General features: G+C 33.0%; 1 protein-coding gene across 1 annotated transcript; it reads right to left on the bottom strand.

The window, feature by feature from the left end:
• Window positions 1-2,291: 2,291 nt before the first annotated feature.
• On the bottom strand, window positions 2,292-5,289 carry LOC120083239 (cysteine-rich receptor-like protein kinase 29). The gene is made up of 7 exons (XM_039038906.2): window positions 4,271-5,289; window positions 4,078-4,188; window positions 3,856-3,971; window positions 3,581-3,791; window positions 3,205-3,442; window positions 2,963-3,116; window positions 2,292-2,865 (listed from the first exon to the last, which is right to left on the bottom strand). Exons 1-7 carry the CDS (start codon window positions 5,079-5,081, stop codon window positions 2,557-2,559), a joined length of 1,950 nt encoding a protein of 649 aa, XP_038894834.1. The 5' UTR covers window positions 5,082-5,289; the 3' UTR covers window positions 2,292-2,556.
• Between the last annotated feature and the right edge of the window lie 8,320 nt (window positions 5,290-13,609).

Consider the following 13,609-nt stretch of genomic DNA (forward strand, 5'->3'; position numbering starts at 1 on the left):
TCTCACATTTAAAGAAACTAAATTTATAGTTTATGATTTTTTTTTAGCACAATAATTGAAATGAAACATTTATATAAAAGAAAAATTGTTTTTTTTTCTAAAGAAAATAATAAAACTTAGAAAGTCATCGAGTACAACAACGATAGCAGCATCATTATGAATGGACGATACGATAGACAGCCAACGTAGAAAGAAAGAAAGATGGAAAGAAAAACAAAAGAAAACAAACTTTGATTGCAATGTTAAGTCGTGGGGAACGCTGCTTAGTTAGGAAGTGGTTTCATTTTCCAAGTGGTGTGTGACTTTGAAAAGTCTAGTAAACGCCGCTTGGTCACCAAGTTTTAACGTTTCATACTATTTTCTAATATCTTCTTTTTTCTATTTAGTTTGTGTACTATGTGGCTTTTAAGTGTTCTATGATTTAAAGGGTGATAGTGATTTATGAAAGGATTGAAATCATTTTGATATTTTCAATTGATAAAATATATATTATTAAATTAATTTTGAATGGTTAAAAAATATTTAAGTGTGACTTTAAACATGCTAAAAGTGGTTTTAACAATTCAAAATCACTCCCGACCATGTACTAACTAGAAGTGGAGAAATAGAGGAGAACATGAACTATTAATTAAGATAAAAATTTTGAACCCGAAGAAATATTCTTTAAAAAAAAATAGAATCTAAAATTAGATTTGTTAGAGTTGTTTTATTGGCAATATTTGTTTAAGGGTTGTTTTTGTTCTCCTCTAGCGGGTGTCTATGGTAATGTCTCAACATGTGTAGTTTCTGATAGCATGTTGTTTTGGTCAAGATGTAGATACTGTATATTTATAGTTTCCTTATCAGGAAGATCATGACAGTTAACCTTTGATTGAGTTTCATTTTCTGTTGGGTTTAGAATATTTTGTTAGGATTTTCTTTTGTGTTCCTATCTCGACAATTCTCATATGAGAAGGTGATAAGATTGAGTTTCATTTTCTGCTAGGTTCAGAATCTACACATCAAGTTGAGAGAGATTCTCACTTAGGAGGAGCCTAAGTTCATAAGAGTGAAGTGAGCTTCACTAGAAGAAAGAAAGATAAACTACTTAGTGAGTAGGAGTCTCACATCTAGGGGAAGCCTAAGTGTTCATCTACTAATTACTCTTACTTAGAGGATCCTAAGGTATTTCGAGAAGGAGTCTCACATTTAAGGGGAGATTAAGTGTTAATTCAAAAAGTTGAGCTTGACGTATGTTACTGTTATTGTCTTATCTCTAAAGATAAGTACAACATTGTAATTATTTTATTTTATGTTAGTGGATTTATCTTTTTTTTGGGCACATTCCCCCTCCAACATAGATGATATTAAATCGAACTGAGATACCAATTTCTATGTTGCATCTGTGTTCTTTGTTCTTTATCTATTTCTATGTTGTTCTGCAAATTGTTACAACATTGCACTTAATATATATAATTGTATGCTCGATTACCTTCCTATTTTTTCATGATTCATTAGTATTTTGATTTTGTTGAGGATCTCATATCGAAAAAATCAAGGAATCTCACAATCTTGATAAATGAGCTACTCCTCTCATTGTAAAATGATCTTAAGATAGATACTCAAGTTATCTAATATAATATAAGAGTAGATGAAGCCTAAACGGGCATTTAGTACAAAAACAAAAAATTGGAATTTGAGACACTATAATCCACTTAATTATAAAGATATGTTAGATGATATAATATATAGAATTTATCTCCATCTATCAATTTAAACTTTTGGATCAATTGGTGATTTAAAATGGTAGCAGATAACATGTGGTCACGATAGAAACAAATGTATAGTATTCATAGTTCTTGTTACGAAATCAACAAGTAAAGAATACAGAAAACGTAAAAGAATTCAGAAGATCGACATATAGATTTACGTGGTTCACTAACAATGTATTAACTACGTCCATGGGGCACAGAGATAACAATTTTATTAGAAAGAATGATAACAAATTACGTATGAATAGCACCTCCAGAGTTAAAGAGTTTATATAGTGCACTTCTCTAAATCCCAAATGGAAAAGGAAAATATTTAAATAATTAAATATATGTTATACCAATTCTAATTAGGGCATTCGAAGTGTCAGGTAATAGATTTAAGGCATTCCAACCATTCTAATGATCGATCTCTATTGAAAAGACATAAAAACAAGCTCTCGATATGATAAAAATTAGAGGAAATGTTGATTAATTAGAAAGGAGATCAACTAGCATTTTATTAGGGATGAGGGTCAAAGTTGTAATCAAAGTTTCACATTCTTTTAAAATGAGAAAATTTCATAGATTTATAAATATATATTACTTTATTTTACTTATTGGTTTTTTTAGTGCAACAACTCAGGAGTGAGGATAGAACCTTCAATCGACTCTAAAGAATACCATATCAATTATCGTGGAAGTAAATTCACTCTAGCTATTTTACTTTTAGGTTAACATATCCTACAACTTGCTTTTACCATCTCTTTTTTGGCCTAGCAACCATTATTTCATAACAATAAGATAGATATAGATATGTAAGGTAAAACTACCGAGGATATAATTCGGTAATTGACAATTCGTTTGAATCATGAGTTGAACTATGGTCTTCAAATTGTGGAGACATTTGAGAGCAAGTACTATTGATGAAAAATGCTGGTTGAGAGGGTCTTGGTAGAGTGATGGAACCACTGTTAAGCATGAGAAGTACAGTAGTCATTGTTGGCCTCTCAAGTGGATTTTCTTGAACGCATAACAATCCAATATGAATGCATCTGGCCATTTCAATTTTTGAACCACTTTTCAAACAAGGATCAACAATATCTAGTGCATTTCCTGATTGCCAATTTCTCCATGCCTACAAGAACAACACTTAGAATGAGCATTCATATGCATCTACTCTAATTACACTAAGATTTCTCCAAATAGGAAAGAAAATATGAATTTTTACTTACATAGTTAACAAGAGTTTCTACAATCTCTTTGTTGGTTTGAGCTCGGTTATTCTTTTGTCCTGTCACAATCTCTAGAACTAAAATACCAAAACTAAATACATCTAATTTGATCGAAAATTGACCATTCCATGCATACTCTGGAGCCATATATCCACTGCATTCAATAGTGGCATAGACAAATTTAATTAGTAGTTCCCTCACCATATAAAATATAACATGAGATAGTTGCTAGTAGTACTTACTATGTACCAATGATTTTTCTTGTATCTCCTTGTGTTTGGTCATGCATAAATAGTTTTGCAGTTCCAAAATCAGAAATTTTAGCATTCATCTCTGCATCTAATAAAATGTTAGAAGCTTTGAGGTCTCTATGGATAATTCTAAGTTGGGAGTCTTCATGGAGGTAAATAAGTCCTCGAACAATTCCTTCTATAATATTGTACCGAGTTTTCCAATCTAAAATCTCACGCTTAATAGGATCTGCATGCACATTATTTAAATCCAAAATTAGGATAATTAATAGAAAATTTTTAAAATGAATCTAAAAAGAAAATCTAATTAATTAAAAGAAATGAAGTGGGAGAAACAGAGGAAGTAAGCAGAGAGAAGGGGTATTACTAAAGAGGAATTTCTCAAGACTGGAATTCTCTACAAACTCATAAATGAGGAGCTTTTCATTTCGGTTGAAGCAGAAACCCAAGAGCTGAACTAAATTCCGATGTTGAAGCTTAGCGACCAACACGATTTCATTCTTAAATTCGTCATCTCTTTCATTTGAGCCTTGAAATAGTCGTTTCACAGCTATATTTTGTCCATCCGGAAGCCGACCCTGTCAATTAATTACATGAAATTGGGTCTTCAAGTTCGTATGTTAAGGCTTGGATTGGGGTTACCTTATAAACAGCTCCAAACCCGCCTCTCCCAAGTTGATTTTCATCGGAGAATCCATCCGTTGCGACTCTAATGGTATCGAAATCGAACTGCAAAGATTCTACATTCGGGCTTCCATCTTCACGCAGATCCATGGATCAAAAGTTCAAAGTTAAAACACACACAATAACGAATCTTATAGTGAAGTAACTTTGGGGCTCAAAAGGAGTTTCAGCATTATTTACTTTTAGGAGAATTTCTTGCCCTTAAGATGATGATGATTAGGAGCAGAGCAGCCACAACAGCAACCACAATAATAGGCACAAAAATGAAGACCAGTCTTCGAGTTCTGTTTCCTGTAAAAACAAAACAGAGCACTCAGAGAGAGAGAGAGAGAGAGAGAGAAAAGAAAAAGAAAAAGAATGAAAAGAAAATTGCCTTGTGAAGAAGAAGTTGTATTTGATGAAAGAGAAGGAGAGGTGATTGAAGTCCGGGGATCTTGAAAGGTGCGATTGAAATCAAATCTAATACTACAACTGGGGTTAAGAATTCTAACTCTTGGGGCCTCATAATAAACTGGTCGAACTTGTGCAATCACGCCAAGGAGGCAGTCGGTACAATCATTGGAAGGCAAATCAGGAGTGCACTGCACATCCCCATAAATAACAGGGAAATTCGGGACTTGGGCTTTTCCAGTAGCGTACTTAAGACGAGAATCACCAGATGCAGCTTCAGGGGTGAGTTTTATAAGCAAATCAGTGGCCAATTCAGTGAAGCGAGGGTCTGAAGCATTACTGGGCAAAACAACGTAGCGAGTAGGTCGAAGGTCCATGACGCCGAACAAGGAGCGGTCAGAGTAACGGAGCATACAATCTTCGAACCAAACAACAGCCTCAATCTGGGTGGGACAGTTTTGGGAGAGAAGGGTTATAGAGTTGTTGAGGCAGGTTTTGCAAGACTGTGGCGCAACGCCTCCTCTGCATAGCCCAATAGCATAAGCTTTGTGGTCATGGCCGTAGGAAAAGTTGTAGAAGCCATAGTCAATTTGATGGGTGGTTAAGGTGGAGAGGAGGTTGTTCAGATTGGCTTTGTAGGTACTGTTATTGGTGTAGTTTCCTTCGGCAACATCGCAAACCCATCCGAGATCTTGCTGAGCGATTGCCATGTGGTTGCGTTGGCAAATTAGTATGAAGAAGATTAAGAAACCCAAGTAGAGGGAAGGACAATCCTTCAACCTTAACCAAACCATTTCTTTTCGGATGTGTAACACTCGGGAATATTGTTTGTGGGTATGAACGTTCCATATGTGAAGATTGCTTTACTTATTTTATAAATGGAAATTCAAATGCCAAACCAGCATAGTTCTTTTTTTTTTTTTTTTTTTTTAATAATCTTAGATTTCAAAAGTATTTAAAAAATGCCTATTCTCACTCTCAATTAAAAAATTGGATCAACACAATTCAACTCCGTTCAAATAAAGAAAAATTTATAGATTAGGTTGGTTTATGGGTTCATCTAAAATACTTTGAATCAACCTAAATTTATTATTGATTTAAAAAATATATTTATCTCAATTTTATTTAATTTCATTATATTTTAGATAATTTATTATTCAACAATTCCTAAGAATCATTTGTTAGCATTTTTTTAAAGAAATTTTTTATAATATAATTTGAAATTGAGTTATTAATCTTAATTGAATATATGAAAATGATTAAACAAAATTTTTACATATTAACATTTTACTTATTTTTAGGAAAAAATTTAAATAAATAATGCAAGCAACCCAACCCAAATCTTTCGTGGTTGGGTGAGGTTCATTATTCAATAAAGGTCATTTGACTTTAAGAAGCTTACGACTCGACGATTGAATTGGGTCTAAAAAATATTTTAACCCAACCCATGAATACTCTTACTTATTTTTCCTTATATATTATTATTAGAAAAAAAATAAAGAAAATCAGACTTTCTTTATATTTTATCCATATTCAACCTTTAATAAATTAGTTATGTTAATGACTCCTTTGAAAACATTTTCATTCTATTTTCGCTTTTCATTTTTTGAAAAACAAATTTGTTTGATAGGCATTTTTGTCTCTTTCCTTTTTTAAAAAAAAAAAAATTATGAAACCTTTCTCAAAAAGGGAGTCAAATTTAGAAAACTCCAAAAAGTTTATGCTAAATTATAAGAAAAAGAATACCTCTAAACTTTATATTGTGTCTAAAATATCCCTGAACTTTCAAAAGTTCTAAAAATACCCTTAAACTTTCAAAAGGAGTTAAAAGAAACACTTTTACTGTTAATTTTAGATGGAAGTCATATTAAAATTTTATTTAAAAAAACTTCCAAACTTTCAAAAGTTTCAAAAACACCTTTAAACTAAAAAGAAATCAAAATACCTCCACCGTTAGTATATGAACAAAAATTGTTAATATCTCGTTGCAAAAATCAGTCTATTTTTTTTAAAAAAAAAAATAAAATAAAATATATTCAAAAGTTTGGGAGTATTTTTTAATAAAATCTTAATGGCTTCCGTCCAAAACTAATGGAAGGGTATTTTTAAAGTCTTTTTAAAAGTTTTAGGGTAATTTTAGAACTTTTAAAAGTCCAAATGTATTTTTGACACAGAATATAAAGTTTAGGGGTATTTTTTGGAAAATTATTTTAAATTACAAAACTATTGAAAATATTTATCAATAATAGCAAAATATCACAGTCCATCTGCGATAGACTGCAGTAGACTACTATCTATTCGCAGTCTATCACAAATGAACTGTGATATTTTGCTATTATTTGTAAGTATTTTGATTCATTTTTCTATATTTGAAAAAAACTTTATTTTCTTATATAATTTAGCCTATATTTTATTGTATTATATGTAATGAATTCAGGAAATTTATTTTAAAAAAACCATTGAACTTTGTACTTTGTGTTGAAAGTAATATAGAATTTTCAAAAATTTTAAATATGCCCTAAAACTTTGGAGAAAAGTTCAAAAAATACCCTTACCATTAGTTTGAATGAAAACCGATAGAACTTTGTTTCAAAAAATATTCTCAAACTTTCAAAAATTTAAAAGATATCCTTAAACTTAAATAAAATTTCAAGACTACCCTCACAATTAATATCTGAATAGAAATAGTCATTGCAAAAATATACCTTTGAAGTTTCAAAAGTTGTATTAGACCATGAACTTTCAAAAGTTGGTTAGTATCTCCCCTACTTCAATCTATGACCTAACACTTCTCTATTTCCTTTTTTTTTCTCCTCTCCTTCGAAACCCTCTTATTCCCTTTCACCTTCTCTCCCATCCCTTGATTATCTTCTTGTTACTGATTTTGTTGTTTCATATTAACTTTTGACCTTTGTTCTTCTCAGAGAAGAAAAAAAAAAAAAAAAAAAAACCTTACCCCTCCAAATAAGGTATCTATTCTATTGAAAGAAGAATAAGTGAATAATTAATGGAACAACTAAGGGACCTTCAAACTTAAATATTTTAATAAGGTTGTATGTTAATGAGTAGTTGAGTGTGCGTTAATACGTCATTTGAGTTTAATATACAAAAAGTGAGATATGTTGAGAATTAGAGATCACTCGTTGAGTTTAGATTATAATTTTGAGGATAACTAGTAGGAGGGACAAGAAAGAAAACATATACATAACTAAATTTGTAATGATGAAAACTTGGTTGATACTTTTTGGATTCAAAGTGCTTTATAGTTTATTGTTTGATTAGTTAAGAAGATTTAAAGGACTCGAAGATGATATTCCTTTGTCGGTCATTTTTGTATTTGATTATTCATTGTTTCCTTATAAATTTTAATAAGAGATTTTGATTTTGAAATTTTGTGAGCTTTTATGAAATTTTATACTTTAACTTGAAGTTTTGAACCTAAAAAAACCAAAACCAAAAACAGAAGTTTGATGGTTTGGTTTATGTGTGGTTGCTTAGAAAATTTGTGTAAGAATTAGACAAATAGCAAAAAAATGAGAATATTTATATATATGTAGAAAAAAATGAGGGTATTAGATAAGCTGTTTTAAAATTGGTATTTTCCCAGCTTAAAATAACTTCAAAGGAATAGATAATATTAACGATATGAGCATTTTAAAACTATTTTTTTCAAGGTTAAGAGTACTAGTACAACTTTTTTTAAGTTGCAAGGATATTTTTTAAATGAGATATTAACGATTTATGTTCATATACGAACAATAAGTGTATTTTTAATTATTTTTTCTTTAAGTTTAGGGGTATTATAAAACTTTTGAAAGTTCAATAATATTTTTTGAAATAAAGTACAAACTGTCTCTATCTAAAATTAATGGTAAGGACTTTTTTTTTAAAAAAAAAGTTTTAAAAGTATATTGAAACTTCTGAAAGTTCAAGGGTATTTTGGACACAATATGCATAATTCATGGATATTTTCAATAATTTAACCTAAATTTTATTTTAATTTAAAAAGAAAAAAAAAAAAAAGAGAAACAGTTATTAAACACATTTTTATTTTTTTATTATATTTTTGAAGAAATACAAAAATAATTATTAAAGATGTTTCTATTTCTATTGTTTTCTTTAAAAAAGGACAAACGAAAAGCAAAAAGTTGAACAAAGTTATCAACGGGAGCCTTAATTTCATTGGGCACCCTTTTTCGAAATATAATATGGGGTGAAAATATTCAAATAACCATAAAAATTAAAATTAAATTAAAGAAGTCAATGTCAAAAGTCATGTTTTTGTCTCTCTCTCTCTCTCTCGTGCATGACCAAGTTTTAAATACTCAATTTCATGTCTAAGTGAATAGTTTAGAGATATTGACATCATCTTAACCTAAAAGATTCAATCCTCAATTGATGTACTAAAAATACACTTATTTTTATGAAAATATTGAAATATAAATTTTATGAAAAATTAAAATATTGGTGGATGTATATTTATAAAAGAATTATAAATGAAAAAAATTAAAAATAATATGAAATTGACAAATAAAGAACATAGAAAGAACGTAAAAGTAGAAAATCGACACATAGACCCAAGACATTTCGACAAAAAACACATAGATAAATACTTTATACTCAAGTTAACTTCTTCATGTTTCAAACAATTTTCTCTTGCGATATAATTGAAATTTCGATTTACTCTTTATGATGATATGTTAAACTCAAAGATGTATGAAAATATTAAATAGGCACATGTCAACGAAAGTTGAATGCCCTAAGAAATGATTCCATGATAAAACTATTAAAGCATCATCAATTTTCAAGTGCTCTTCGACCATCCAAACAACATCAATCATCTTTTCAACGCAACATATATTTAAACAAATAATTTTGAAATTGTTAAAATTATTTTCATCATTCAAAATCACTTTTAAACATGTTTTTTATAATTTCGAATCATTTTGATACTCACCTTAAATACTTTTTACCACAATTTCATTTAATTTTAAATGATCAAGTAACGCATTTTTTTTTGAAGGTGATGTAAACCAATTAAAAATTACACAACCAATTTACAAGCTACCATATTGCCTCCAAAATATTCAACCTTGGGAAATTGAAGATTCTGCATCGAGTTTCTACTTCAACTTGAATAAGGCCGTCAGGAATTTGGGTGAGTCTCTCTCCCTCTCTATACAAGTTGAGGATAGAAAATTTAAACCACGTACCTCACCCACCTCAGAATATATAAATACTAGTTGAGCTAACTTCTTATTGGTAAGTAAAGAAAGTCCCATACATGTTTAAGTGGTTATAAACTTATAATATAAGGTATTATATTTTTAAAATATCTCTATTACCTTTAAATTTTCAAAAAAAAAGTTCAAAAATATTTATTGAAGGATAACTTTTTGGCCAATCACAAATTGCACGTCATTTCCAAATTTAATGATGAAATTCCAAATGATTAAATTTGGGACCATTTAGGAGATGACATGTGTCCAAAATTGAAATTAAAGATAAGTTCCGATGACGCCCCGTGTTTTCATCATGACCGTTGAATCAGATAAAATTAATTTGGTCTAATTTAATATTATTTGGGTTAAAGTCCAACTAAACCCGAAAATAGGTTGAATTTGACTGAAATGTCAAATAAGGCCCATGGACCAACTAAATCCAAGTCCAATTAATTGGGCACAAAGGTCAAGCCTATGGACCAACCAAGCCCTAGTCCAACTAATTGGGCTCAAGAGTTAGACCCATGGATCAACCAAGCCCAAGTCCACGAAGGCCATTAGAGAGTTGTATAAAAATAGAAAAGTTCTTCTTATTTGTGGGGGTCAACAATTCTACATTACAAACTTCATTAGATAATACTTAGATCAATCATGGAATTATGCATAACAATTTTTCTAAGTCTCAAAACTAAGGTCCAGATTATTATCTTTTAAAAACAATAAAAGAGTCCTGAGATAATTCACCAGCAACCAGAAGACTCCTAAACTGCTAAAGCTGCACACTTCCTTGAGACACAAGTCTTCTGAAGACACAAAGACCCTTCCAAGACTTGGACTTCAAGAACGTCATGCGCTTCACTTCTTTAAGTTAAGTGCACGCATTCAAATGAGAGAAAATCAAGGGATCAAGTGTTAGAGATCTAACCACGATACATCAAATCAACATCTACACCAACAGAAACTCAAGCTCAACTCCACGAAACAAGTTTCTTCGTAAACCTCATGTGAATAAATTGGTATGCTTAGTAAGCCCTCTCTACCTCTCATCTCTCTCTTAACATCCAAAGAAATCAATAGCACCAAAGAAAGCTATATCCAAAGTAACTGTTGTAAGCGACTCCTATCTGTCACCCGTCACCCATAGTCGTTCAAAAGAGGTGACACAGAAGCAGAATCTTCTAAAGGTGGGATTGTCATAAAAGAGAATCCCTTGTTTGACAACTCGACTTCTGCCTCCAGCAAGACAAAAAGGGAATCACACCCAGATGTGGTTTATGTCATGATGGCGGACGTAACAATCAAGGCGGTCATGGCAGAAATGGAAACAAGGATAAATTTTTTGATGAAGGTCGTTGAGGAATGAGATCATAAAATCGATGCCTTGAGAGAATAGATATAATCTTGAGAAGCTACTGAATCAAGCCAAACTTCTACTGTCAAAGAAAATGACAAAGGGAAACCGTATTGCAGGAAAATCAGCTGCAACAATCAACTTCTAATGCCTCTTTGTCGGTCCAACAACTGCAGAATATGATCATGACCTCCATAAGGGATCGGTATGGAGGCCCGTCTTATACCTCTTTTATGTATTCCCAGCTGTACTCCTAGAGAATTGACTGCTTGAGAATGTCTACTGGATATCAACCCCCGATGTTCCAGCAATTCGATGGGAAGTGCAACCCTGAGCAACACATTGCTCACTTTGTGGAGACATTCGAGAACGCGGGAATTAGGGGAGATCTGCCAGTCAAGCAGTTTGTTAGAACCCTCAAAGGAAACACTTTCGACTGGTACACTAACCTAGAGTCTGAGGCAATCAACAGTTGAGAGCAGCTTAAAAGAGAATTCTTGAACTGTTTCTATAGCACCAGACGCACTGTCAGCATGATGGAGCTGGCAAATGACAAGCAATAGAAAGGGAAAAAAGTCATCGACTACATCAACCGATGGAGAGCTTTGAGTCTGAATTGCAAAGACCAACTCACCTAACTGTCTGTTGTAGAAATGTGCACCTAAGGTATGCATTGCGGACTTCTCTATATTCTATAGGAAATAAACCCAGTACATTTGAAGAATTGGCGACTTGTGCCCATGATATGGAGTTGAGCATCACCAATAGAGGAATGAAGGATTTCTTGATCCCTAAAATGAAGAAGAATAAAAAAGAAATAAATGGCGGTGAGAAGATTGTAAAAGGCGCCACGAAGGAATCAATGGTCGTTAATGCACACTGCGCTAAAGTTTTCTTTGAAAGGGAAGGAGAAGAGAATTGAAAAGAAAGACAATGGATGTGATATGCTTGAGCAACTGCTAGAAATTCAGTTTATCCAGCTATAAGAATGTAAACGACCGAAACAAGTAAGGAAGGTAGATGTTCCTAATTACTACAAGTATCATAGGGTCGTTAGCCACCCCAGTCGAAAAATGCTTCATGCTAAAGGAGTTAATCCTAAGGTTAGCTCGGGAGAGGAAGATTGAGCTAGACCTAGACGAGGTTGCTCAAAAAAACCATGTCGCGGTGGCAGTAACTCTGAGCACTCCGACATCGACTATATGTTATGATGAAAAAGAAAGTTTGGCCCAATTTGGGACGCTTGAACCTATGGTTATACGGTTTCAGCAAGAGATCCAAGTCATAGATTTTCAAAACAGAGAAGAACACATTGATAGTGACGATGATGAATGTTGGATTATTGTAACGCACTGGAAGAAGAGAAAGTCGAGTCCTGCTAAAAAAGAGTTGCGCTCCTATCGGAGTTACATAAGAGGGAGCAAGACTCAGAAAAGGATAGAAAATAAGAAGGTGGACACTTTGGCGAACTTGGCTACTGCCTTAACAGTTCTAGATGATGTGTCTCTAAGTATATCGCTTTGTCGAAGGTGGGTTATACTTTCGGTCGAGATCGCATGTGGAAAAATGAATGCGATATCAGTCTGTTTAATTGATGAGGAAGACTGGTGGCAACCGATTATAGATTACCTTAGGAATAGAAGGCTTTTAGACAACCCCTGCCATAAGACCGAGATTCGAAGGAAGGTCACGTACTTCATTTGGGGTTTTATACAGCTGCTTCCTGGAAGGGCTCTTTCTTCGATGCCTTGGAAAAAAGAAATCAATGAAGTCTTTGGACGAAGCACATTCAGGCATATACAACACGCATCAATTTGGACGAAAGCTACAGTTCCAACTAAAGAGGATGGGTTACTACTAGCCAAGGATGATCCAAGATTCGATGAAATATGCAAAGAAGTGTGAGGCTTGTCAATACCATGCGAACTTCATTCATCAACCGCTCGAGCCTTTGCATCCGACTATAGCTTCATGGCCTTTTGAAGCGTGGGGGGCTTGATCTTGTTGGCCCTATAACACCTAAGTTATCAGCGGGACATTCTTACATCCCCGCAGCCACTGATTACTTTTCAAGGTGGGCTAAGGATCTCGCCTTGAGGGAAGCTAAGAAAGAAAGCGTGGTGGACTTTATCCGTACTCATATCATCTATCGATACGATATACCCCATCGAGTCGTGACAGATAATGGGAGGCAGTTCTCCAATAGCTTGATGGACAGGTTATGAGAGAAGTTGAAGTTCAAGCAGTTCAAGTCATCCATGTATAACGCTGCTGCAAATGGGTTGGTAAAGGCATTCAACAAAACGTTGTGCAACTTACTGAAGAAGATTGTCTCTAAGTCAAAGAGGGATTGACAAGAGAATATTGGTGAGGCATTGTGGGCGTACCGAACCACTCATCGTACCCCTACAAAAGTCATCCATACGCTCTTGTTTATAGGGTAAAGGCTGCCCTTCTTGTGAAAAGAGAAATTCTGTCACTAAGAATGGCAGTACAAGAGGGAGTGACTATAGAAGACAATGGAAGCTACGTCTTCAATAATTGGAAGCACTTGATGAAAAACGACTGAAAGCTCAATAACCATTGAAGTGTTACCAAGCGCGAATGTCTAAAGCCTTTGATAAGCATGTAAAGCCTTGATCGTTTCAAGTTGGTGATCTATTTCTTGCTATAAGAAGACTCATTATCACGACGAGACATACGGAAAATAAGTTCACATCTAAATGGGATGGAGCCTACATCGTCAAAG

Source organism: Benincasa hispida, chromosome 8, assembly GCF_027475165.1.
Source record: "Benincasa hispida cultivar pf3 chromosome 8, pf3_genome.v1.1, whole genome shotgun sequence".
NCBI lineage: Eukaryota > Viridiplantae > Streptophyta > Magnoliopsida > Cucurbitales > Cucurbitaceae > Benincasa > Benincasa hispida.